Source organism: Buteo buteo, chromosome 2, assembly GCF_964188355.1.
Source record: "Buteo buteo chromosome 2, bButBut1.hap1.1, whole genome shotgun sequence".
Lineage (NCBI taxonomy): Eukaryota > Metazoa > Chordata > Aves > Accipitriformes > Accipitridae > Buteo > Buteo buteo.
In genome coordinates this window covers 36,359,813-36,387,812 of record NC_134172.1, presented here as the reverse complement: position 1 = coordinate 36,387,812, position 28,000 = coordinate 36,359,813, and the positions used below count along the sequence as shown (strand labels likewise).

At 39.7% G+C, this 28,000-nt stretch overlaps 1 protein-coding gene across 1 annotated transcript; it reads right to left on the bottom strand.

Annotated features, from left to right (window-relative positions):
* Positions 1-202: 202 nt before the first annotated feature.
* Positions 203-26,151, bottom strand: KLHL7 (kelch like family member 7). The gene is made up of 11 exons (XM_075050668.1): positions 25,819-26,151; positions 20,950-21,052; positions 19,954-20,047; positions 18,641-18,765; positions 16,648-16,823; positions 13,817-13,991; positions 12,213-12,355; positions 6,707-6,947; positions 3,528-3,729; positions 3,146-3,243; positions 203-1,482 (listed from the first exon to the last, which is right to left on the bottom strand). The coding sequence occupies exons 1-11, from the start codon at positions 25,936-25,938 to the stop codon at positions 1,199-1,201; spliced, it is 1,761 nt and encodes a 586-aa protein (XP_074906769.1). The 5' UTR covers positions 25,939-26,151; the 3' UTR covers positions 203-1,198.
* Between the last annotated feature and the right edge of the window lie 1,849 nt (positions 26,152-28,000).

The following is a 28,000-nucleotide window of genomic DNA, read 5'->3' as shown; positions in this document are numbered from 1 at the left end:
TACTAATAAACTAGCATGGGAGCAGGACAGATGTACAGACATTTCTTATATAGTTCTCTGGAAGTTGGAAGATGTACACAGAATTGACACCAATAGCTTGACAAGCTGAACTTCTACACTGGAAGAAATTTACTATCATGTTGGCTGGAAATATTTACAGAGCTATATGCTTATAAACCAGAGATTAATAACCATGTGCAACTTTAGAAGACTTCTATAAAGTATCTTTAATGACTTGGTTCATGCCATCTTAAAAACAGTCATTTTCAAGAAGAAAATCAATACATTTGTTGTATTGACTTTGCTTTCGCATTCCTAGTCCCATCTTTGCTAATGGTTTGGCATCCACAGTACGTACAGTCTGATGCCTGGGAAGATATATTGAAAATTAATCCCAAGTTTCCAACTTGCTAATTATAGTGCACAATTATTGTGGACTTCCCCCACCATCCCCCTACCTCAGTATAATAAAAAAAAACAAAAGTCTTTCTCTGAAAGCTCCCCCAAAACGCCAAAGATGTCATTAGCAAAGTGTTTCTATAGTCTATATATATGGCCCGTCTAACTTTAAAAATTGGTACACAGTCATGCAAGTGATGGAAGAAAGTCACTGGAAGAGGGCAGCTATCACGATCTAGAGAGCTGTATAACCTGTCCCCATTCACCATGGGAATCTTTATTATACTGCTGTCCGTGGTCTTTCCTGAGGAAAAATCTTCACTGCATCCTAGTAAGATTTCTGCAGGTAAGTATAAATGAGAAAATTTTTTGCTTATATTTCTCATGACCCAAGCTGCATTTACTCACCTTTATTAAATGAAGAATCTCTGCCACTGAGCTTGGTAAAGTGTCATTTAACCAGAAATCTTATCTTCATCAAATGCTTTCAGTTCTAAATAATTGGATTTGGTCTATTTTTGACAAGGCCGCACACAGAGTCCTTTTAAAGGAAGATGCCATATGATCTCAGCTAGGTAAATGGATTCTCAAAACACATCCCCATCTCTTAAAACAGACAAGAAAATGGGCGTGACAAAAATCCATGTTGTACAATATGCTGTATATACAAATTCAAAGACTGCATCTCAAGTTTTCCTATTACTCAGTTTAACAAGATTCAGTAAAACATGGAAGCAAAGCACCAATAGCCATCTTTCCCCAAGTCCTTGAAGAATGTCTCAGCATCTCCTACAGGTCTTCAGGTCTCTAAAGTTTCTTCATTTGCCCCACAAGTGTCTACAACACAGATTAAACAACTTGTCACTGGGAAAGCACGGACTTTGGAGTTGGCTATCCACTTGTCTGTTTCAGTATTATATTCAAGAATGTGCCCTAATCGACCAACACCCTGAAAACCAGCCAGGACATAGACTATAGATCCCACAGCAGCACACTTCACTGTTACACCTTTCCATGGCATTGGAGACACCATCTTCCATTCATTCATCTTGATATCGTAATATTCTACATTATCAAGGCCACCTACAAAGCAATGAGATAGATAACTGCTTATTACATTATACCGTATGGACTGAACTAGAGCATACAAATGCTTCATTAAACAGTCTTTATTTTCAAGGTTTAGATTAAACCACAAATCCTAGAGTAAAATAAAAAATGTGAAAAAAAGCCACAGGTTTCTAATTTAGTGGTTTACCCTTTTATAAATACAGAAACAGAGAAAAGTAAAAAAGGAGACAAAGCGAGATGTGTTGTAACAAATTTCACATTATATGCTTTCTAGAGATTCCAGTGTGTTACTTCATGAACAGAAGAACTAATAATGCCAAATTTCTCATGGATTTGTGGCTAGTGACTAAACTCAGGAATCCATGAAACTTGCCTATGGTGAAGACATTTTATTCTAGGGGGGTCACCAGTACCTTTACCTAAATTGGTCATTTACTGATAGAGGATGTCTGTCTTCATTATGATATTAAAATAATTGAAGTTTAAAAGCCTAAGTCCCTTTGAAAAGGGCCAAGGGAATCGAAAGTTATTAGAGAAGAATAGATTTTGTGACTAAGATTTGCTTCTTTAGGAAATAGGCTACTAATTACGCTTTACAATATCTACAAACATCCTGTTATCCCTATTTAACAATTTTAATAGGAGTCACACAGTTTTCACTTCCAGTCCTGAATTATTAGATCTGAGAAATTAAGAAACCTTACATAATGTTAAGAGATATGAATATTTCACCCCAGACATAACTCTTCCCCATTATATTACAATAAGAACAATTAATCAGTCAGGCTACAGAATATGAACAGTAAAAGAATACTTTAACTTATTGGTTCAATAATACACACTTCTAAAATAAGCAGCGAATACATGAACATTTTGCAAAATGGCAGCCCTGGCTATAACTGATGGATACAATGTTTGTGCAACAAATGCATCTACTGGTATTTTTCCATTAGAAATCAATCATGCTGGAATAGGTTTAGTAGCTAATTAAAATACAAGCTATATTCTAAAATAGCATTAATCTGAAATCAGATGTTCCAATTACCATAGTGATTAAAAAACCACATAGCTGAGAATTTTCTATTTTGAAAAGCACTGTGTAATTAAAATTCAATTCTCCTGGGAAATAAACTATTATTGTTCTAGTTTTAAAGACAAGGAGATAGGCAGATCATAAGTGACCTGCCCATGATAGTAAGTCATATTTCAAAACTAGGGCAGTCAAAAAAGTTCTCTTTTTCACCACTTTAAAATAGCTGACTTGCTTTAAGTCTTTAGATTGAAGTTCCTAAAATAGTGGGTACGCCTTTACCTGTCTCTCAAAAGGATGCCAAAATCTCTCAAAATACATAATGAATAACAAAAAAAAAAAAAAAAAAAAATCTCTTTTCTCAGATGACTGGTTTAGCCATATTAACTACTGCAGAGCTAGGCTACAATATGGGTGCACATCTGAATTTGACAGTACTGTCATTAGTAAAAAAGTTTGAAAAATACAATACAGTGAAGTACAGAGGTGAAAGAAGGAAGGCACAATGATGTGACAACAGGACATGTTTTATGGTATTGCTCAAAGTTTTTCAGCTGAACAGAGTACAATGAATTCTTTGCAAAAGAAAAAAGGCCCCTGTGAAACCTTGTGTGACCAGCTAGAGAATTAATAGAATTAGAGTACCTAAGCCATTTTGTCCACCCACAGCAAATATTTTGTCCTTTACAAACACTAGCCCATGATTCTTCCTGGCTTCAATCATTGGACACAGCTCAGTCCACCTGGGGAAAAAGAAAACCAAACAGAACAGGAAAACTCACTATTTAGTTCCTAGAAAATAAGTAGAAAATATGTAAATAAAACCTAGCATTAGGAAAATGAAATATGGAAGAAAGCTGCTTAAGAAAAACTGCCTTTTAAGTAAAACTACAAATAATGGATTTATTACTGCTTAACTCAGGAAAATTCCTTACCACGTACAATTCTTCCTATCCATCTACAGCTATTTACAGAGCAAGCAAAGCCACAAGTGACCAAAAATAATCAGAATTGATAGAATACTTACGTTTCGGTGGCTGGATCATAAACTTCACAGGAATTTAACACTCTTCCAGAAACATTGTTTCCCAAGCTTCCTCCACATACATAAATGAGACCATTTGCCTCTACCATTCCATGGCTGCATCTCTGAGTCAGCATGCTGGGCTTTGTGTGCCAGCTTTCTGTTCTCGTGTCATAGCATTCAAATAAATACAGTGCAGAATTTCCTTAAAAAAATAGAAATCCACCAAAGTGGCATTAATTTTTATGGTTGTCTTTCAAGAGAAGAGTCTAACAGTAATTATCAAATTGATGCTTTATTTGTTAGTTGAAAAGGGAAAGCTGCTTTCCCACCTCCAAAAGCAGAACTAACCAACTTGAAACTTGAGACTATTCAGAAAGTACATACTTGTAATTCTTTTGACTCTTTTGTTCCAAAAGATGCAAGTAAGTTTATAAAATTGCTATTTGTGTTTAAAATACAAAACCAAATTATGAGATTTTTTTTTTTTATAGGGGAGGAATAAACACTGAACAGAGATGTATATAAGTTACCGATCATATTGTCATCATCTCATGCTACTCTTACTGCTTGGAAGTATATTGAACTTTCAGATGTGAAGATGAAAACAGCTTTGTAAACTTAATACAGGTTCACAAGTCTTTTTCCTCTAAGCAATGTGACTTGCCCAATTCCCAGAATACTTGTTGCCTTTGGAATTAGATAGCTTGATTATGTCATAACATACTCCTGAATTATTAGCAACCACAAGACAGCTACCCCTCACCATTTTACTTTCTTCCTGGGGACTGGCAGATACTTATTTTCTGGAAGTGCAAGGTCTGTATATTCCTCCCTCAAGGGCCAATAAAACTATTACTGAAATCAAAAGCAATTTTTCTAATGAAGATAGATAAGAGCTTGAAGACTTGTGCTCAGGTAACTAGCTGAACCATAGCCAAAGCAGAGAAGGCTAGATACAACTTTCTCAGAAAAGAACCAGGATCCTTCTCTCCTTTGTTGCAACAGGTATATTCACCTAGAACAGTTAAAGGTGCCTTTTCTTATGCCTCTGTTTCCTTGGCTTTCTACTTCTAAAAATTAAATGTGTTGCACTAGCAGCACTCACTACCAGCTGAGGATTTGAACCCTCAATACATTTCCAGACCCAAAATGCAGGAGCAGACTTCTATAACCTGTGCGTTTGTTTACTCCTACCATGTAATTCTCAGTGTCACAAAGAACTGTATAGAGTGGGGCATAGTTTTTCCTTGGTGTAAATAGACATTCTTATTGCTTTGAAGTTGTAGAAATTCTCATCCATGGGAAATACATCAGAACTGTCTTTAATGTCTTTTTTTAAAAAGGTAAAATCTTCCATTTTCAGTATGCTGTCAGTATAATGTTAAATATTTTTCCTGTACCTAAATATAGTGGAAGAATTTAGTATGTTTAGCTTTCAAACTCTGCTAGCTATTGCAAATAAAACAGTACTCCAATTCAAAGAGGGGAAACGAGCCCCATTTTTCTGTAATGGACTGGCACAGTAATTTGTTTTCCAAACTCTTCAATCAATGCAAAAAGCATGCAATCTTTAGACTTCTCTACAGCTAAACACATTGCAGTGTTTTCTCCGATTAATGGTTTCACACAATTGCCTGCTTCAAATTAGAAAATACTAGATTCAGGATAGACAGACTTTTCTAAACAAGCAGTGTTGACTGGATTCCAAAGAAGAAAAAAGTACAGGCAAAGTAAACCCCATTATTAATTTTTAGCTTTTACTATTCTGTCTTGAATATTTATGGAAAGCAAAGTGAAACTGTGTAGTATTGTGAAGGTAGGTTTAAAAGAAAACTCCTGAATTAAGATGTCCATTACAGTTGTATTAACTAATTACAGTGTATTAGAAAATAAAATATACAACCAAAGTTTGTATCATAGTCCCTCATGAACTGACATGTGGGAAACTAGGAAGAGTTACAAGATTTTTTAGTGTTCCAATTTTCACAATGCAGCCTTAGTTAAGCCTATTTCAAGTAATGGGAAAGGTGCTATTTCACATTTACCACACTAGGTGGCGGCTAGAAACTGTCTAATCTGCTGCTACATTAGCCCTCTTAAAATTTTAGTTTAGAAGTCAGATAACATTACCTAAATGTCACAACATCCCATTAAGTGACTTATCAATGTTAAGCACCGATTATGACCTTTTTTTTTTCTGCTCACCTCACCTCTGCAGCAAGGCAGAACTCAAAAGGATCTACTTGGAAATTTCTCCCCGGCTCTAGGGTTTGGTGTTTGGGGATTTTTTTTTTTTTTCCTTTTTTTCTTTTTTTCCCCCCCCAGAACACAGCTTTTTTTAAAACTCTATATTTTTATGGATATAGCGTACCTACATTCCAACTTTTGGTTTGTTTATGATGTATCAGATTTAGACAAAGTAAATTTTACAATGTTGCTGTAACACTGTAAGTCACCCACTAGGTTTATTGGGGAGAAAAAAAACCCAATGGTTTTTTGTTTTTGGTTTTGTTTTTTTTTTTTTTTTACTATGATGAATAATAACATCTAAAGAAAAGTAGTATTTGTCCATTTACTGAAGCAAACCAACAGAATAACAAACTAACAAAAGATAACTTCTGTCATTTGACAGAAAAATCGGACAATTTCCTTTACAGGGCCAGGTATGATTTTACCACCAAAAGCAGTAGTTTCAAAAGCTTGTTTTCCACCCTTCCTCCCACCCCCCTTTTAAAAAACCTCATTAGGCCCAACATATGTTGTATACAAGAAATGCCATTGTCAAAATGCAGCTATTCTGGCCATGCATTGCAGAGAATTTTAAACCACACGAGTTCTGTGGATTTATAGAAGTTAGCTAAGAGCAGAGTGGGACTCCCAAAATATATTTGCTTGTCCCTAGTTAACTCTTAAGAGTTGCAGTGTACTTTATGTTCTAGTTAATGTAAATATTAATCATTTCAATCCACTCAATCATTTTAAAAAACACAACAGAAAGAGGTTGTTGGATCATGGGGAGGATAAAATCCTAAATACGGGAAAATAAACTCATTAGGCTAACATGGCAACGTGCAGTTTCTTTTCAACAGAGTCATGCAAAAACCAGAAAAATTTCCAGGTATCTTTCTTTGTGCTTTTTTTTTTTTTTTGGTTTGTTTTAAAGATTTTTAGTGTCTTACCCACTTCTGAACCACCAGATGTATAAATTTTGCCCTCAGCAGCACAGGCTGCAAGGCTATCTCGAGGTGTTGGAGGTCCTAGCTTGGAATACCAGCTATCCTTCACCACATTGTAGCAGTCCATTCGCTTTATAGGGAAGAGCTGGGAACCACCCAAAATATAAACTACGTTGTCCCAGAAGACACAAGCTGCATCCCTGCGCTTTTCAAAGGGACATCGGATGTCTGTCCAGCTGTAATCCTGCATTACAAAGAACAGGTAATGTCTAATAGATTATAACACTTACCTGCACAGCGAGTGTTTTTCAAACAGAGCTTTTCACAGAGATTTAGATATGGTCAGTTTTAAAGTTCCTTTTCAAAACAAACATGAATACTGTTTATTGAAGAATACTCCTCAGGCGTACTCTTGAAAAAATTCTCTTAGACACAGACATAGTTAGCTGCAATGAACCATGACATTATGAATTTCTATTTCCTCATTCCCTGTGTGCACCCAGTACAGATTCCCTGAAAAAGATATTTTTTTTTCCCAACAGAATTGACCTCCTGCTGCTGTCATGTCAGAAACAATGCATGTGATCAATAAAGTAGGATTGCATTTTCTTTTATAGGAATGGAAAAAGACATCTTACATATAGTAACAGATTCTTTCTAAAAAAAAAAATAAATAAAAAATACAGAATGTACCAAACAAAGGCGATGGAAAAAGGAGAAGATAATATCCAAATTGACAAGCAACTCAGTTAAAAAGCTCTGATACATACTTTATTACCATGACAACTAGAAGCTTATTTACAGAATTTACAAAACACAAATGATCTATAGCTATCCACAGTTGATAGCATGAGAAATAGAGTAATGCTTCATCACAAATACTGGCAGTCATGTTGCCTAGAAACTGATTTTGCATGGATTGGCAAAACCAGCGAGTATCAAATATGGGCAGTAACACTACCCAAAGCCTTAAGAACACCAAACTCAGCAACTGATGGCAGACCAGGATAGCATACAGCACAAGAAACACTTCTTGAGTAATAGCATCTCACATATTCCATAAGCACAGCTTGTATCCTATACTGAACCAGAAAGTACGGGACCTTAACTGTTATCTGTGCCACCTCAGGATGGTCTAGCTCAACCTGCTGAATGACCTTCACTGTAATGGTTCACACAAGACGTTACATCATTACATTTTCTTAGCAAGGACATACTTCAAACACCTTGGTCAATGAGGAAGAACAGCGACTCCTACATGGGGGTTCAAAGAAAGAGAGGCAGAGCATGTTATAGTCCAAAACATCTTACAATCTTTTCTTGTAGCATCCCCCATATCAAGAAGAGCTGGCAGGTGCATGTGGCCCTTTATGGTGAGAAACAGGTCCTGGGGCATCCTAGAAAGGAAAGCCATACTACAGCATGGCAAAATAAATAGCTGCATAAATCTTAAGAAAATGTCTTAGTGCATTGTGCAAGATCAACATATTTTCAAGCTCAGACTTCTAGCACTTTTACAAAAAATCCTGTTTTTCTTCACTGTTATGAAGGGCTGTGATCTGACCCACTTTTATGGCTTCAGTTCATAGCTACCATTTCATCCTCACCTTTATCAAATGAAAAGCCATAACCTGAGCATACTCAGCAGTATTCTCTTTCAGCAGGAGGCAATTTAGGTCATTCTCTTGTAATGCTCTTCAGTGCTAGTCTGCACCACATAGAATTGATTTCAATTTACGCATTTTACACATTTAAGAATTATGCAGAAGAGTTGCTTTATGCCATAGTCAAGATCCACACAGCCCTGGGCAGTGGCAAGCCTCATTTTTGAGAGGCTGAGTAGGGAAAGAAAGACCAAGATAGGTATATGGTGACACTTTCCCTGCTGATCTTTGTTTTCAACAAATTGTGATGCAGGACACCAGACGCAGAAGCTGTATCTTTGTATTTTATAGTTTTTGAAAGGCTTTTTTCTTTCATGAATTTATGTAATCACTTACTAAAACTATCTGAACTCCTAGCAGCCACAAGACCCTGTGACAGAAATGGCACATGTAATTATGGGCTACCTGAGAAGTACCTCCTTTTGTTTAAGACTTTTCACTCATTTTCAGTTGATACCTCCTTTTCCAAGTTTGTCAGGGAAAACAGCAGACATGCCTAATATGGACAACCTCCCCACTAATAGCTTATTGACTACAGCTCCATCTCCTCATAAAAGGCATGCTGGTTCCCTTAATCATCAAGAAATAGTGATGCCAGGCACCTGTTACTTTTTACTTGGCATTGTTGGATTTTGCACTGTTAAAAATTTAAAACTGCCAGCTATTTCTGGTCACTAGAGACAGCAATTTCAAAAGAATAAACATATCGCTGCCTCAAAAATCCCACAAAGTCATGTATACATTTTTAGCAAGAACTCATAAAATGAAACAAAAAGTATTTTATTCCTGACTTGGGGGGGGAAGCTTTTTTAAAATATTTTGTGGAAAATTCAACAAGAAAATGCTTCCCACCACTGTTAATAGGACATCTAGGATTTCTAGTAGTGTTCTGAAAACAAACATTTCTACTCAAAATAGTGCCAGATTGCTCCACAAGTTTGATGCCTGTCTGCATCTGTCCTGTTGCATCATTTTGCTCTCTTGATGAAGTACGTGCATCAATAGAAATATCAGTTACAATGCAACAAAGACAACAAATACAGACTTAAGGTAATACTGCTAACAGTCTCAACATACAACACACAGTATCCAATCCATTCTTATTTAAAGAACCCTTTTTGACAACAAGGAAATGAAGATCAACATAATTTTGCATGCGAAGCAATCAGTGAAAATTAAATTTTTTTGCACTAGTTTTAGTGTTAGAATTATTGAAATTTATATCACAACTGAGAAAATATTTTCAGCAGAAATGTAACCTTTGTTTTGAACCGTTTCTTTAGCTGACATAAGAATTTAATTAAATTATTGAATTTAATTAAAATCAAAAGCGAAGGTCTAGGTCACTATTCAATCAGTTCAACAGACAACAAACAAAATTTCAATTCTTTCCCAAGGTCCTAACCTTGCAAAAGTACATACACAACCTTAAATCTCTGCTCTGTGACTCTCCCATCATCATTTGATGAGACTAATTAAAATGAGTTAAATGTGATATAGTCTTTGCAGCATTAGAGCCTTACATCCCACACCTATTTTGCATGCACACAATGCTAATCCAACAGGGGTTCTGGATCCTTGGTTTGTTGCATTTAAGAAGCTACTGTCACAGTTAATTAAAGATCAAAGTCAGATACTCAGGCAAAACATCCAGAAAAGGACCTTTAAATAGCTTAGAGTTGGAAATGACGTAAAGTAAAAGCTATTCAACAAGACATGACAGGCTAGCTAAGAAGAATACCCAAGAAAGCATATAAGCACTAGGAAAACATTCAAGGAGGACATGCTTGTTAGAATCAAGATCTCCAATTACCCACTTTTTTCCTTCTCCTTCCCTGTGCCCCACCCCTCCCCCCATTAATCCACATGCAAGGCCATAAAGCTTGATTAAGAGGCAGTTCTGCAAGACTTCTTCCAAACTTAATTCTTTTTTGGTGTTACACCTGGACAAATAGTCTATGAAAGAAATGAGCTATTTTATCCTATGCTTTATGTAGGCTTATATAGATATGACTTTTTGTCCACAAAACAGATTTCTTTGTAATATTATAGTTTAGGTCTGACTGAAGATCACCTAACTACATAAATTTCTATTTAGTTTTAAGTCTTTGCCTGTCGCTCCCACTCAGCATGCACTGAGATCATTATTTTTCAAACATGATTTAATGTTTCAGAAAATACATGATGACAACTGGGGGTGGTGGTGTTATATTAGTTTATAAAGAGCGATGAAGCAACAACCCCCATCTTTTGAGTTCTGACCACCACTGACATTAGGCACTTACAGAATTCAACCTATCAGTTAGGTTGGTAAAGAGACCACATGCATGCTATGCTGATAATACCATTGCCAATTAATGACTGGGACAGTAGGTCTCAAAGGTACTTTAGATCCTGCCTAAAATCAGCTTTGTTCCAACATAAGTAACTGGAGATTAAGAGAAAGAACCTTTGATCTGATTTCCTTCAAATAAAAGAAAGGTCAGAGCATATTGGGTGAATTACAACTTGTTAAAATGCCAAAACCAAATAACTGTTTGAAAAGGAAGAATCCCCTGATCAAAGGTTTCCCCAACTCAGACCTTGGAAAGGAAAGAATTATCTGCTCCATTCCCTTCATCTCCTCATGGAGTACCGCTTTCTTACTTGAGTATGTGTACAAAGGAAAAAGGTGGTCATTATTCAGGAATTTGGAATCACCAATAAAAATACATATTAAATGTCTCTCAAACTAAGTCAGCGAAGCTGATAGGTTTTTCTCCAGACTTGCGTGATGCTCAAAGTAGCTTCAATTTTATCTTACATAAGGGAATGTGAGTGATGAGTTCAAAACACATCCCAAGGGCTCATTCATTCTGAATTAGATTTGACAGAGCTCGCATTGACTATAAAGTTCACACAGATAACACACAAAACTGTTTGAAATTATAACAAGCATTTAATATGCTGAGTTAGAACAACCAGAATTTCTGCAACAAAATATTACATGTATGTGATCTCATAACTTAGCCCTGATGTTTACGTAGCAACTTTTTTTGTACTACTGCATGTGCTTGCCTAGTAAAACAGAGTATGGATAATCCTTTTGCATGCAGCTGATGTTTCTAGACCATCTAGTCTGCATAGCTGAAATATACACCATTCCTGTGGCTTGATTTTATTCAGGAAATATGGAAACAAACTTCAGGCAAAGCTTGCTTGCTCTAAATTGGCCATCTCTAAGTTTTTTATTGTAGAAACTCACTCTTTTCCACTTACAGAATACTTGGCTCCCAATTCTTCTCCTTACATACTCTTGAGAACTAACAAGATTGTGAACCATCGGAATTTCAAAGTGGTTACGTATTTATAATAAATGCGCCGAAAAACCATCTTGCACTCTAAAACTGGGTTCTACACTAACATACAAGCCAATAATTTAATATGTGCTAAAAGAGATTGCTTTGAGTTATTCTCTGAACATATACATGCATGCACATGCATACAGACTTTCATATATTCCTAACCGTTTGCTTGATGTTTTGGTGACCTTTTATTTAGTTCCAGCTGTGGGATGCACATACCAATCAATTCTCAACTCAGATGGATTTATCAGAACTCCGTATCTAATATTACCAATAAACAAACACGTAATCATTCTATTAAAAATGAAGTACTACATCTAGGTACATAGATTTGGAAATACCTAATTAAACATACTCTTCCAACTGCATACCCAAGAGGCAGGGAATACATCCTTCCTAATACCGTTTTGTAGATCACTATGTCTTAGTTAATATCATCAGCAAATAAAACAAGTAAGATTACAAACAGTGAATCTTAATGCATTCTGAGGTAACGATTACCTTTGGATTAAAATATCTGCAGGACTGGGGCTGTGAGCCTCCAAACAGAGCAATGCGATAATCATGTTTTTTTCTTCTTGGCCGCGTACCTTCCACTAACTCTTCTCTGTCTTCTGGGGAAAGCAGATGGTATCGCATCCCACCTGGAAGGACAACAACAACTGTTGCAGATCCAGTGTAGCTCATACATGGAAAGGGAGGCTTCAGAGGCAGGGATAGGGAGGAGTGGGAAGGGAGGGAAGATGGGAAAACCAAGTTTCCACATTACACCTATACAGCTTTGATTTAAAAGGGAAGAACGCACAGCAGCACATGAAGATGGGAGCATACATCCAGATTTACACCCTATTTCAAATTGCCTACTCTGTGTGAAAACAGCACATGGTTACAGACTCACATTATATATCAATTGATCGATCAGCTCATTTAGCCAATATTAACAAGCAACTAAGTTTGTTGCATTGAAACGGGCAAAAGGAAGCAAACCCAAAGAAAAGGAATAGCAGAACTGGGAGCCTAAAGAGGACAACACTAACATTAAAAGAAGGAACTTGAATGCAATGAGGAGTCAACCATGCCTGCCTCCTCACCACCCCAATTTCTGATTAATAAGGAAGGCATCCCTAGCACATTGTACCTCATGAAAACCCATCACTTTTGTTCTTAGCTTGACAGTGCAAAGTATTAGTTACAATTGGTGTAAGAAAATAAGCATTCTCCTAAGAAACATTCCAAAGAATGCAAAAAATATTAGTGACATTACAATCCACTAAAACCAGACAAAAAAAATAATATCCTTATTTCTTAAACAAATGCACCCAACTCCACGTGATACAAGAAGTATGACTGAGATGTCAATGGTCAGCAAATACTTACCAACATATAGGTTAATTTGAATCTTGTTCATTGAGACTGAAGGAAAACAGTCATGTACCATTTTTTAGATCTACACTAAAATGAAGCCAACTAGTTAACTGCTACTGAAATTTAAAAAATTTCTTTCCAGAATATTTATCAACATCTAGGCTTTTCTTTCTTACATAACAATTTCACAAGTGGTGTCTAAAAACAAAAGGGAAGCTTGTTCCCCATCTCATCTGCACCTTCAGAATGCAACTGTCTGTAGGCTGAATGGTCAGTATATATTAGAGAAAAAAAATAGCGCAACATATGCTTAACATTCTAATTTGCTTAGGGAAGCTTTATAATATTGAAAATTTTGACATAAAATATTTCTTTTGTTAACTCACATACAAACATGAACAACACTGAAGTTACTAGCCAGTCCCAAAGGCACACTAACACTTCCAATTACCCTAACGACTCATTGACAAAATCTCCATTCCATTACTTGTCATGGAGTTTGTGTCATTTGCTAGGAGAAAAGAAATAAAAGTCACACTCTAACATAAAATGGGTTTTATTTATGTGATAATCTGCTAATCCAATTTCAACTAAACACAGCATCCTAGAAGGAACACAGTCAGATGAATTTAATGTGAAAGCGTTGTCAGAGCACTTTAAAGTAAACAATTTTCAAAAATTCCACAGCATTTGTTTTAATTATACAGAAGATTAAAAATTTCAGCTAGAGGTCAACTTACTGATCACCATTTTAAGGCATTCTGGATTATCCTGAATAAGTGGTTCAGCCTGAACTGTTTTACTTAAGAAGTTCTTTGATATAAGAGGAAATCGGACTTTAGCAAGAATATCAACCATGTACGGCTGGCGATTTGGCTCATCATACTTCAGCCATCTGACTGCTGCATCATAAACCTTAAACAAGAGAGAAGGAAAGAAAAGGATAAGGTACATCACCACACAGTAAGACAAATAACTAAACCTTAATGCTCCAAATTGATTCTTCTGCCTGTTGGAGGTTAATTTACAGTAACATTTTAGTATGTAGGGATCTATCACCATCTTCCAAAAAAAAACCCCCAAAACCACCACCAAAAGCCCCCAAAAGACAATGCTCAGATGTGAAGTAAAACAAATGCACAACCACAGAATAAAACCTATCTACAAACTTAACTCCCCCCCCCTGCTTCCGCTATTTAACTTTTTTCTCCTCCAAATGGGAAGCATGAATCTGCATGAATCACATTTATGTGAGTAACCCCTGTACCAGCTTAAGTCTAATATGCATAGGGTTCCATGCCATAACACAGGTAATACTTGTCCAGAAATGCTGAAATAGCTTCTACTTGATATAGTCTCCTGAGCTGACAAACTGCTTCTGTTACCAAATGATAGTGCTGGGGATCCAAATATATTGCTATTGTTGTGTGTCTTAGGGGACCATTTAAATTAAAGTTTTTAGCTGCAGACTACCGTAAATTTACCATTCAGAGAGCCTCCTCTCTACCTCCTCTTGACAGGAAAAGATAAAGGGTTTTCTTAGGTGGCAGGGACAACAGAACAGGGAAGGTAACAAAGAAATCTGCTCTATTTATGATTGTCCTCTTGGGTCAGGAAGGAATGAAATGAAAATCCAGTATTATCTATGTACTAAGATACTTCCATGCTGGTCTCAGACATAGCAAGCTTATCTACTATGCTGCCACTTCAGAGTCAGCACTAACTTCATTACCAGTGATAGCACAGCCAATACCTACTCCTGTAGCTGAAACTGATCAGTGATCAGTGGTGAGTGACCGAGGTATAATGTGGAAAGACATTTAATGGCAGAATTAGTTATTCAGACAGACTGCTAAACCACCTCAGCTACAATTCTGCAAAATGACCAGGGAGCAAGGGAGAGTAAAGAAATAAAAAATACTTAAGGCTCAATTCCATCAGCTATGGAAATTCAACAGAATGACTGGGATAGAAACATTGTATCCCTTCATCAACAGAAACATTACTTGCACAAAGGAAAAATAGGACAGCTAGTAATTACAGCTACATTCCTTTTTTTGATAAATGTAAATATGCTTTACGCCAATACAAAAGTTAGAGTATAATGTCAACTTTCTAGCAGTAACTCCTGAGAAATAAGATTCCTATAGTATCACTGGCAAACTTCTGTAGTTTCATGCTGCACACTGCCACTTTCCCAAAGGAATTTTAATGATGCCATGCTGCCTACACAAAATTTCTACCACTGCTGCCAAGTTAAAGTGTGCCATCCTACCTTACCAACAAAACTTCAAGAAAGTAAATTCCAAACTGTCATTTTGGCTGCAAGCCAAACACCACTTCCAGCTTTGAGGATGTTACACTGTGACCTGACCTTTTCCCAGCAAGTGGGAAGAATGTTGAACTGTGATGTAACTCATATTTATACTTGTAACTAGCCAACTATCATATTCAATCACCTGATACTATCCCCCACTCATTCTTATTTTCATTGAAGCTTTTTACTGCAACAGATACATTGAAGAAAACACATTAATTCTGTGAAAGCTAAGCTTCAAAGTCAGGAAAACATCTGCTTCTATCTAAGTGGATACTCATACCACCTTGGCTATGAGGTCCCTCTGTTGCACTTTGAAGGTATGCGTCAACTCCTGACGACATACCCAAACTTGTTACTTAGTTCAAGCAGCAGAACAGCATAGCTAGAAAGGCACAACTTCAGTTTGTTTTCAACAGATTTGACTGAGAAGCTACAAGAAGTACCCATACAACCATCCTGCAATCACCTCTTTGGGCTACAGTGCAGACACCTGTACTCTTTCTATTTTCCTGCAGTAGGAAGAACAGGCTAGCAAACAAGCATTCAGGGCTGTGCTATAAGCTGAATCAACCTTTCCAAATGGGGCAACTGTGAATGAGATTTCTACCACAGGTTACAACTTTTAACTGAGTGAAACTCCAGGCTCCTTTCAGCCACCTAAATTGCATCCACTCCCTAAATAAGGGCTTTCCATCAATCCATCACTCAATGCATCTAGTTTTCAGTGTTTTGTTCATCTTGCTTCTAAGTCTCTCAGTTCCCCAAGCTTAACTTGGGTATGCATATATTTCCATAAGAACTAACTCCTCTCCAAAATGGGCTGAGACCATACTCAGGTAGAGACATGCAGTTTGCTCACCACTTTGAAGTAGTTCACCTTCACCAATAGCACATGAACCCCAATCTAGGAGCAACCACTATATATCAAACTTAATTCAGCTCATGCACTATGGAATCAGAAGCCCTATAGCTACCTCGATAAAGGAAACTGTTTTGCTTACTCCCTCTATGACTTCTTTTTTCCTAGTTTGCTGAAACAACACATATAATAACCACATTTGAAATGTAAATATTCATTAATATTTGGTTTTGACCAAGCTAGGATGCACCTACCTTTCTACAATTTAGCAAGCACTATCCACATTGTATACTGTAGGAATATCAGAAGTGAGATACTTTAAACCAGCTCTTGATTAAAAACAAAGATAGTGAAGTTCAATGCTCTTAGCTGTTATGAAACAGGGATCTCACCTGGTCTTCTGCCCTCACTGTCAATGTATCTTGGTTCAAGAGATGTGTCACACGCTTAACATCAAGCTGAAGAAACTCATCTGTCTTGTAAACTTCAGTGAAATGCTGATGGATAAAGTCATCTGCAGTGGCTTTCAGTTCTGGACAGTCTAGGCATTCTGCTAACACACTTATACCTATGAAGGAAAAATTAAGAAAAAAACCCTTCCAAATTGGAACTGCAATTACCTTTAATATATTAAAATAGAATAAAATTACTGTAATTTCAGTGACATTTGCAACCCCAATTTATTACCATGCCTTTTTTTTTTGTTTTGTTTTAAACACATTCTGTCGTAACTCATCTGCAACACAAGGCAAACTAAGATAAGCACAAGCTGCTGATCCCTATCCCTACTGAACTAACTAGAGAGTCAGACCTGCACCACTTGCTGTATTAACTCTCTCTCCAGCACTATTTCCTGTTTTCCCCCTTACGAAGCAGATAACAGTATTGTAACCAGGTCTGAGCCATATCACAATAACAAAGCCTAACCAGAACAGCTTGAGAAACCAGATCCAGGTTTTGACTTCCCCTGATCTGCTCATGCAGCATCAGTCACCGACTAAGCCCAAATTCCTTCAAGAGTCACAGTGAACTGAGACTTTTCTACACAGGTAGCACAGTCAGCTGCAGACCAACACAAAAAAGTCAAGCTGATGCTGCTGCAAGGGCAGCAGGTTGGCATAAAGCTATAAATAGCAACTGCTACTGAGAAGCACCATTTCCAACCTTCCCATTAGAAACCAGGTAAGCACAGAGCTTTTCAGCAGCAACTTTTGCTCATCATGCTACAGTCTTCCTTCTCCTATGGAGATGGCAAGTGGGGCAGAAGCAACTCATCAACCCACAGGCTGCAACTAGCCTGAGCTGCTCCAAGTAGTAAAATGCACACTGGAAAGATAAAATCCAAGTGTATGACGTCTTGACAAAATTTCAAGAGATTCAAAATAAGCCATTGTTTCTTTCAAATACACTTTTTCTAAATAAAAAAATGAACTGTGGTCTTGCCTATGAGTCTGCACAGAACACATTTCAACTTGTAAACAATGCCTAGAGGAAAAATTGATTCAATCTTTATCTCCCTTTTTGCTGTAAATTAGCAACAAAGTATGCAAGTGTTGGAGACCATAATTAATTTTCTAGTTAACAAAAACCACAGAGAAGGGAATATGCCTCAAAGCAAGCATATAGTTGCATTTTCCTTTCTTCCAGCAGCTGTTTCAGAGCCACAGCTGTACTGCACCAAAGTGTCAGCTGAATCATTATAATTCAAATACTCTGCAAAGCATTTCTATTGATACTATAAACATCTATAACATAATTGAGATGTTACTATGAAATTACATGACAAATCAATAAGAAACCCTATAAACAAGTTAATCTTTAATCTCTGATTAAACAAAGTGCACCAAATCTTAAGTGTCAAAAAGCATTTAGTTCTACTTGTTGTTTACCTTTTCTGTAACACCAAGTTCACGAGGGCTACAGAACTTATTAAATATCAAACTTGCCCAGATGACATTCATGGATTTCTGTCAAAATTAAGAGCAACTAAAACCAAAAGTAACCTAAAGTTATCCTGTTCATACTTTCAGAAGACATGCTAGTTTTGTAGAAATTACAACTCTGTCAAATTCTGTCTCCAAGTACAGTAACAACAACTGAAAGCTTCACCTTACTAAACAGCTGAGGTTCTCTAACAAACAAGAAACTCCAGGGTGCTGTCAAGCTGGGATGAGACCTAGCACAGTCAGTGGGCCCTGATACTGGCAAGACAACTGCCAGATTGTTTTGCCTACAGCAAGGGACAACAGTTCAGGTTCAGAGAAAAATTAATTTTACATGCCTGGATTTAGCCAAATATTACTGTCTGTTAGACAATACTGTCTATTTTTCAGGAACAGCAAAGTTAAAAACTAAACAGTAAATGTAAGTTTGCATTTCTCTTACCAAGACAATTGGAAGCATCAACTTGTTCTTTTAAAAAGTCCACACACATTTTTTTCACAGGTTCAATTTGATATTGGTTTGCTGCATCTAGTAAAGACTGGACATTATTGCTGTTAACTGAGATTCTGCAAAACAGAAGGTGTAAAATTAGCATCACTAAAATTACCTACTTTGTTGTAGTAAAAAAAAAAGCAACTTACACCAATTCACATAAATAGCAAAATTATTTCCTTGCTATTTATCCAAGAATCTTTCACACACAGTCTGAAGACACAACCTCCCTTCATGATCTTTCCAAATTGCTTTCACTTGTTCTACGTTACTGAGGAAGGGCAAAGAGTAACCAGTGCTGGATTCTGAAGAGCAAGCCTTTAACACAGGCCCTCTGCAGTACCATACCATTGCTTTGACTTGTGTGATTAGCCACTTTCACAAAACAGAAAATGAACAGAACCTTTTTTCTGACAGTCTCCTACTCCCAAACAGGCATCAGCAAAATCTATCTAAACTCATTGTCGAGACTGCTCTGGCTGATTTGCCTAGAGTGCATGAGCAGAACAAGCAGTTTGGCAGTGTTTCAAGAGAAGGTACAGAGCCCACAGACAAGGGCTTGGGCACCAGGGGAGGCAACCATATGGCTGGGGTGCTGACACTGACTATCTCTCACCACTGATGGAGTATACAACAAGATTCCTCTCAAAGAAAGGAGAAAGCCTTCCTAAGGGGAATTAATCCCATTGGTACAAAGATGAAAGGCCTACCAGTCATCCGTCATGAGAGCTGATTAAGGAGTACTGTTTACAATCCTAGTCATCTGCATAAGTTGTGTTTAAAAAAACAAAACAAAAAACCCAAACACACACATAGACAACTTAAGATAGGAGGGAAATGCTGTTCACAGAACAGTTATCCATCCTGCCTGTCCTGAGATGACAGTGTAACTCCTGGAAATGGTTCTGTGTGATAGCTACCATAGCCAGAAGGAGGAACCCTACTGATATCAATAAGGACCTGAATTTCAGAACAATGGAAAATATAGTTTGACTCCAACACTGAACTCAAAAGCTTGAAGTGCTTTTAATTGCCTTCTGGAGACAACTACCCCTCTCTTTAGTCTGTAGGGCTTCCTACTGATTAAATAAAAAGGAAAAGGGAAGAAGGATAGAAGGTCTAGTCATATCAGGCTTTAAACAAAGTAAAGAACTGTAATGGCTAACAAAACCGATGACTCAGAAAAGCATTATTTTAAGATTTTATCATTTACAATTGGCAGGCTTCCTAAAAGAAGTGTCAGCTTTAAATAATAAAACTACCTTGCAGTATAAGCAAACTCCACAAGCTGTTCAATAATGTCAGGTTCTGCATCTTTTAGCTCCACTTCAAAGGACTTTGATTCAAGCATATTTGCTGCAAATAGATTAAAATACAAACTACATCAATACTCTAGTTATTGTACATTTTGCAAACAGTAGAAAATACAGTGATTATACAAGGTGGGAACCTGCTAAAAACTGTACACAGTTGATTGCTGTTTTCCCAGGATTACTAGTGCAAGTCAGGAAAGAAAGGGGGAAGTGGGACAAACAAGGTAACTGGTGTGTGTGCATGCTTGTATTATGTAAATTATGACAAACTGTATTAAATAGAAAAGGTCATAGACGCTGTTGACTGCAGTGCAGACTGCCAGGTTAGCATTACCAAAAACAGGAAGCACATGCTGCACTGTCAGAAGCTATTTTCATGTTCAAGCTGGTAACAATAGAGACAGCTCTGAGCTGCCCCCATCTAGACACAGCACTGTAAGTCTGCCCACAGACAGTTACAAACTGACCATTGGAAGGCACGGTTATTTTACTTCTACTCAACTTTAATGTGTTTTATAGCACAGTAATTTTACAATTCATGGGTAAGGCATACGAAAGTAAGAGAGATACTACATAATTGGATTTGTAAAGATAGCGTAAATGAAAGAATATTTACACTTCTGAAAGCCCGTTTTATATGTAGAAGTGCCTAATGGCTGGAAGCAATGGGGCAGACAAATTCTGTCATGGGAGTAAAAACTGCCCATTTTCAGATTAAGGGAGGGAGACCAACTCTAATACAGAGTATAGGCTCCAATTAATAAGAGAGCTTACATATGAAGTAACACTTGACTTGGTCAAAAGAGAGTTAAAGGGAAAATGAAGGGAAGGGTGAACAGAGATGAACGGAAGAAGGACACGAAATGGTGAAACCTTCACTTATACTTAGCCACAAGTCTAACAGGAGCATCATGAAAGCTTATAATCAATTTTGGAAAGACTTACTAGTAAACATCAAGTTAAAAAAATGACTGGCTGAAGCAAGCACAACACGGTGAGCTGGGATCTTTCTTTCTTGAACCATAAGAATGACATCACATAGAGTTTTCTAAATCAGAGGAAAAAAACAAAAATGCAAAGATCACCATTTTCAAAAATCCTTCAACAATATTTCTTTAAAAAAAGCTTAAGAAAATTCATTGCTTTTCTTAATCCACACAACTCAAGAGTATTATGTAATAAAAAGATATTCTGAAAGTCAAAGTTAAGTTCAGTAACTTGGAGAACTAGCGAAGTTCAGATTACCCATGAACTTGTACTCTAAGGATTGTCACAAACAACATATGAACTCTGATTACAAAGTTTTTCCTGTGGCATTTACATCAGCCTCCAATAATGTACGTTCTGCAGCATCTAGCAGGGGCTGCATTTATATTACACTCTTTCACCCATCAGTGGCTCTCTTCTCTACTCAGCTGTTGATTTTCAAAAAAAGTCAAAGGAACCTTGTATCTGAAGGCTGCCATCATATTGCCCAACCAGAGTGAAAGTGATGAACAAGTTCAAAGCATTCAATGGAACATTTTTAAGAAAATGTATCCCAAAAATAACACTTCTATGGAAGGGTTTGACTGGCCACACCTGATGAGCAACTAAATAGCTTCCAGAAAAAAAAATTATTCCTCATTTGCTTGCTATTTGTTTGTAAGCAGTTAGTTTCTCCCCTACACGTGAACTGTCATGCACCAGAAGGAGAAAGGACAGTGACAGAACTTAAAGTTGTCAGGAGACATGAGAGGAGAGTAGAGGATTAAGGTAAAACCACATAATTTTAATAGATTCTCAAATGGTATCCTTTCTAAGAACATATTGACTGAAATAAATGCACACCATACTACAGTTAATTATAACATCCTCTTTATTAAGAAAGAAAAACTGAGCAGCACTGCTTCCTAAAAACAGGAATTCATTTTCGACTACTACCTTAAGTTCATGGACCTACTTTCAAAAACATCTACCTACACTTATCCCAATACTAACCCCAGAAAAGAGCATTTCTACTGTAGGAAGCATATACTTGCTTAGAACCATGTGAGAATGTTTTCCACATACAGACAATATTACCTAGGGCGCATCTCACAAGGCTGATAATCCATATATGCAGCCTCTTCAAATAAACCTATTTGTTAGTTTCTTGAAGGAAAGGACACTCAGAAGCACACACTGGACAAAATATAAATAATACATTTTGAAAAAATATTTTAATTAGAAGTTAGATGAGGGAGTGATATACAGCCTTGTTTGTACATCTGTAGCTTTAAACCATTTAGGATTGAAACAACAAAAACCAGAGACCATTTGAGAAAAGTTTCAGAGGAAAACCTTTAAAGCTGAAATTCCTAGCACATCTGGTTCAAAACAAGTGTCGGAAACTAGCAGTACAAGATACCATAAAATCCTGTGGAGAAGCTTTGCTAAGACTTGCAACTGTTGCTTGAACTCCACACTGCGTTTCTAAGATACATTTAGTGCCTCAGTTCAGGATCTGAAGCAACTTGGATATTCTAAGGCCCCTCTGGGTGCAGGAAGAAATATTTGTCAACCAAAATAGACCATCATTTTAATTTCTTTCCCTGGGATGTTTCTGGGTGTGACTGTTTGTATTGGCTTTGTGTGACAAGGTTTTGGTAGTGGGGGTAGCTTCTGTGAGAAGCTGCTGGAAGCTTCCCCTGTGTCCCATGAAGCCAATACCAGCCGGCTCTAAGATGGACCCGCTGCCACCCAAGGCCAAGCCAATCAGTGATAGTGGTAGCACCTCTGTGATAACATTTTTAAGAAGGAAAAAAGTTGTGGGACAGAAACAGCAGCTGGAGACAGGAGCGAGAACACACGAGAGAAACAACCCTGCAGACACCAAGGTCAGTGAAGAAGGAGGTGCCAGAGCAGAGATTCCCCTGCAGCCCCTGGTGAAGACCCTGGTGAGGCAGGCTGTCCCCCTGCAGCCCAGGGAGGTCCACGGTGGAGCAGATCTCCACCTGCAGCCCAGGGAGGACCCCACGCCGGAGCAGGTGGATGCCCAAAGGAGGCTGCGACCCTGTGGGAAGCCCGTGCTGGAGCAGGCTCCTGGCAGGACCTGTGGATCTGTAGAGAGAGGAGCCCACAGAGCAGGTTTTCTGGCAGGACTTGCGACCCCGTGGGGGACCCACACTGGAGCAGTGTGCTCCTGAAGGACTGCACACCTTGGAAGGGACCCATGCTGGAGCAGTTCATGAAGAACTGCAGCCCGTGGGAAGGACCCACATTGGAGAAGCTCATGGAGGACTGTCTCCCGTGGGTGGGACCCCATGCTGGAGCAGGGGAAGAGTGTGAGGAGTCCTGCCCCTGAGGAGGATGAAGCAGCAGAGATCACATGTGATGAACTGACCATATACCCCGCTCCCCATCCCCCTGCACCGCTGGGCGGGGTAGGTAGAGAATCTGGGAGTGAAGTTGTGCCCAGGAAGAAGGGAGGGGTGGAGGGAAGGTGTTCTGAGATTTGGGTTTATTTCTCATTACCCTGCTCTGGTTGATTTTTAATAAATTGAGTTAATTTTCCCCAAGTTGAGTCTGTTTTGCCCGTGACATTAATTGGCGAGTGATCTCTCCTGTCCTTATCTCAACCCACGAGCCCTTTGTTATAATTTCTCTCCCCTATCCAGCTGAGGAGAGGGGAGTGATAGAACAGCTTTGGTGGGCACCTGGCGTTCAGCCAGGGTCAACCCATCACACTGTTCCATTTCAAATAATGCTCTTCTGAGGATTTCTGTAATTCTTTCCTGAAGGACCCAATGGTGTCACCGGGTCACCTCAATGAGGCAACAGATGACTGGTGTTACATCAATGAAAAGACACACCCAAGCGTGAGCTTGCATTAGGCCACTTCATCTTCCAAACAGGTTCAGCAACACCTTGGCAACTCTGTCCCAGCTTCATTCTCAATTACTTCAGTCTTGGCTGACCTCCACTCAGCTGCAAAGTTGCAACAAAGGATTTATGCACATACTGTCAAATAGCTCTGTAAAACCCGCAAAGACGTGAGCCATCTCATGTTGGAGATGAGCAAGAAGTCCTCCATGCACTAAACATAGTTGCCCCCAACATCTTACCAGTACTAAGTGCAGGCATGTCCGTAGTTTACTCTGAACTCCCATACTCATGGAGGCTGCCTTTAGATCCCAGCTCACACGAAAAGCAGCCTCTTTAAAATTAGCTGTACTTTCCAATCAGCCCATTTTCCTACAGCATTTAAGTAATGCATTTAAATAGCTAGCACTCCACATGCACACTGCTATTACCATCACAGGAAATTTTTAACTCATATTTAGGTTTTATAACCACAGCATAGTTCTTGACTTGTCAAAACACAAGAAGAAACAGCTGCCTGTAAGTCCTCTTAAACTTTGGGACAACTCATCAGCTGAACTAGTACATTTTCCTCTGGCTCCTGCTGACTTCCTGATTTTATCCTATATAATCACACCTCCCCCCCCCCCCCCCCCCAATAGTTAACCTCCTCTTACAAAGAACTCCCAAAAGAACCATGAGTGTCATGAACTATGCAAGAATTTCTGGAGCCATCAGCACTGGGTGGGGTATGCAAAGCCACCATCTGAGGTCAGATTAGAATTTTCCAGGAAACTCTGATAGCAGGCAAAAATTCAGAGTTCTACCCCCCCGGGCTCAACAGATTTTGAAATTTGAATCAGAAGTACACACAACTTTCACAGCACTTAATCCTGATCCTCTCTCTCCCTGTTAAGAGTAATTCCTAACTAGATGCAATTTGGCACTCTACTATACTGAAAGATGAGGTACTTACGCAGAACAACAATATGGTGCCACATAGTGGAGTAGTGACATGGTAAAGCACTGTGATTTCCCTGTGCTAGGGGCTGTACATACACCTAAGGGAGAGCAATATTTCCTCTATCTACTTACAAAGCATAACAGCATCTTGCATCCCCTTGTCAACAATGACAGAGGTATGAGCTAAACAGTGATGATCCAACTTATGAACTCAGCTACACCTTGGAATACGTTTACCCGATTAGAACAGAAACAAAGCCTGCATTGAAAAAGTAGATCATAGGCTTTAAGTCTCAACTGTACTACCTGAAGTCATTGAAACCAATTTGTTTCTTCCTACATAGGAGCTTAGCTGCATTGAGTGGTTTATGCAGACAACACAACTGATTGTGTATTACTGAAAGAAGAAGAGGGCTGAAGTGCTAGAGAAAATCAGAATCAGCACTCTGGTATCCCTTGCTAAGCCAGGACCCAGCCTGCTGATGAACACGACATTAAAAGCTAGACTGAGACTTTGTCAAAACTAACACTAGGAGACAAGCAACTGAGCCCTACAAGATATACAACGCACAACAGTGCCAAGTATGAAGCCCCCAAAGGTTCTTGAACAGCTGGCTTCAGAGTCAACTTTAATTCTGGCTCCACATCACTGTTTTTAAATGAACCATACTACCACAATCAAGCCAGCTCCTCCTCCGAGGAGAAAGGTTTCTTCATATGCAAGGAGTTACACGGATCATCTTCCTGCTCTCATACCAGAGGTTCAAGCTTTTTAAAAAAAAAAATTTTTAAAAAATCAGCATTTCTTTCAGTTTGGACAGCTCAGCTGAAATACACTTGTACGATTATGATTTTGGTTACCAGCCTTGCTCTATTGGTAACCACAAGAGTCCTCTTTAACAGCCACCAGACTCCTGGCCTAGGAGGCTGACCAGCCCAAGAGGTCAGAAGCTGTACAGGTGAGGCCACCAGCCTCCAGGCGGCCCCAGGCCCCGCCGGCCCGGGGGGAAGCCGCCGCCGCCACCGTACCTGCTTGCGCATGGTGTTCATCACCCCCATGAAGCTCGCCAGCAGCTTCGCCTCCTCGCGGGCGGCGAGCTTCTTCTCCGTCTTCTTCTTGCTGCTCTTCTCCGACCCGGGGGCGGCCATGCTCCCCGTCCCTCACCGCCGCCGACACCGGCGGCCCGCCGCCCCCGCCGCAGCACATGCGCCGCCGGGGCGACGCCCGCCAGCCGCCGGGCGGCGACCCGCGGCTCCCGACGCTCGGCACCGGGCGGGCGGGCGGGCTGGGCCCGCCGCGACCGCGCCGCCGACCCCGGAGCGACGCTCTCCGCGGCGGAAGCGGCCTTCGGGCGCGGGGCGGGGCGGGGCGCACTGACGCCATCGGCCGGCGCGCGGCCCCCACGCGGGATAAACAAAGAGCGGAGGGGCTTGGGGGCGTCACGTGGCGGGCGGCGGGGCGCGCCTGCGCACTGCCGGGGCCGCGGCGGGCGGGATGCTGTGGGGGAGCCCCGAGCCCTGTCAGCGATGGGTGCGCCCCGGGGGCCCCGGCCCCGGTCCGGGCACGGGCACGTCTTTAGAGATCCTGCCGTGGGTGGGTTGGAGCTGCCCTGGCCGAGGGGCTGGGGGGGGAGGTCTTCGCTGTCCCTGTGCGTGAGCAAGGGGGGAAAAGTCACCGCCCGCAGGTGGAGGCCCTGTCAGCTCCCGCCTGAGGGACCTCGGCCTCCCCGGACAAGGTGGCAGCGTGTCTCAGGCTCGCGTGGACTGAGAAGGGAAACAAACGCGAGCCAGAAGCAACCGCTTCCGTCTCTTGTGGCTGCACCCCCGCCCCTTCCAGAAATAACACGTTGGCCCAAATACCTGCTGCTTCCGTTTTTTTAACAGGGTTGTGACAGCCAAAGCTGCCTTTCAGTGTAAATTTACTGTTTGCGCGCTTGTATGATGTTTCCAGTTTTAATTCCACAGATAACAAGGCGTTGAACGCACGTTTTATGCCGTGACTTGAAGGGAGAAAGATTTGTGCGCGGAATAAAGTGAGGCTTTGTTTTGTTAATGAAAGGAATGAGCGGTTTTGTTCCTGATGTCACGTACCTTATGGTAAGCCTTAATAAGAGGTACTTTGTACTCTGTTTGATGTTCTATGGTTCTGCTCTCTAACAATTCTTACTACATGGAAGTAGTAAGAATTTTAACGCGTTTATCCTTTATTTCATTGAAATAAACAGACTGACACAGCTATCACTTGACTTTCCAGATTTTGCCATGTAACAGTAAAAATGAGAAATCTATACCTCTCTTGCCACGGTAATAGCCCGAGAAAACTGGGAATGTACATCTGGCCAATTTCAGATTTCACGGTGCAAAGAATTTACTTGTATACAATTTTAATTTCAGGCCGAAAGCAATCATAAAGTTCCAGCTTTATGCGTGGGATACACAAAAATAGCTGTGTTGGGCCCCTGAGTGCATTCCCCTGTTCTGGGAGCATACTCGGCTGAGTTAAGGAGTTCAGCTTGCTGAGTCTGAGGTTGGCTCCCTTGCTGATAAGAGCTGTGGTGAGGAAAGCTAAAGGTGAGGGCCTGCCCCTCATTTCCCTGGGGAGCTGCTTTTAAGCAGAGAATATGCCGATGGCTCCTGTTACACTGATGATAGACACCACATGAGCACTTCAATACACTGATACCACTTGTGTGTTACCTTCCTTTGTACTGTGCTGTCCCTGGGGTGGGCAGAGTTATCTGACCTAATGATTAGCATTAGTATATAGCATTAGTCATACAGCATAGCCATATAGCATAGTAGCATTAGTAGCATAGTCCTGTAGCATTAGTAGCATAGTCCTATAGCATTAGAGGAGGTGTCCAGGGAGGTGCCTGTAACACAGGCAGGCAGCTAACATGATGTCCATATCCAGATCAGGCTCAAACGAGGGGTCAGCCATACCAAAATCCTGCGAGCAGCTTCAGAGGGATTTCAGACTGAAGGTAACCTGTGATGCAGGGAACCTCTGTACTCTGTAAGGGGCAACATACCAGAAGGCCAGTTTCTTTCATCAAGTTTTCACTACTTCAGGCCACAGGACGAGATGAACAGCTTGTGAGGGAGTGGCAAGGGCCAGATTCTCGAAAAGGGATGGTGAGCCAGGAGCAGAGTGTGATACCAAGGCAGGTGGAAGCACTTAACTCGCCAACAAGGAGCTGGCATGCTATGT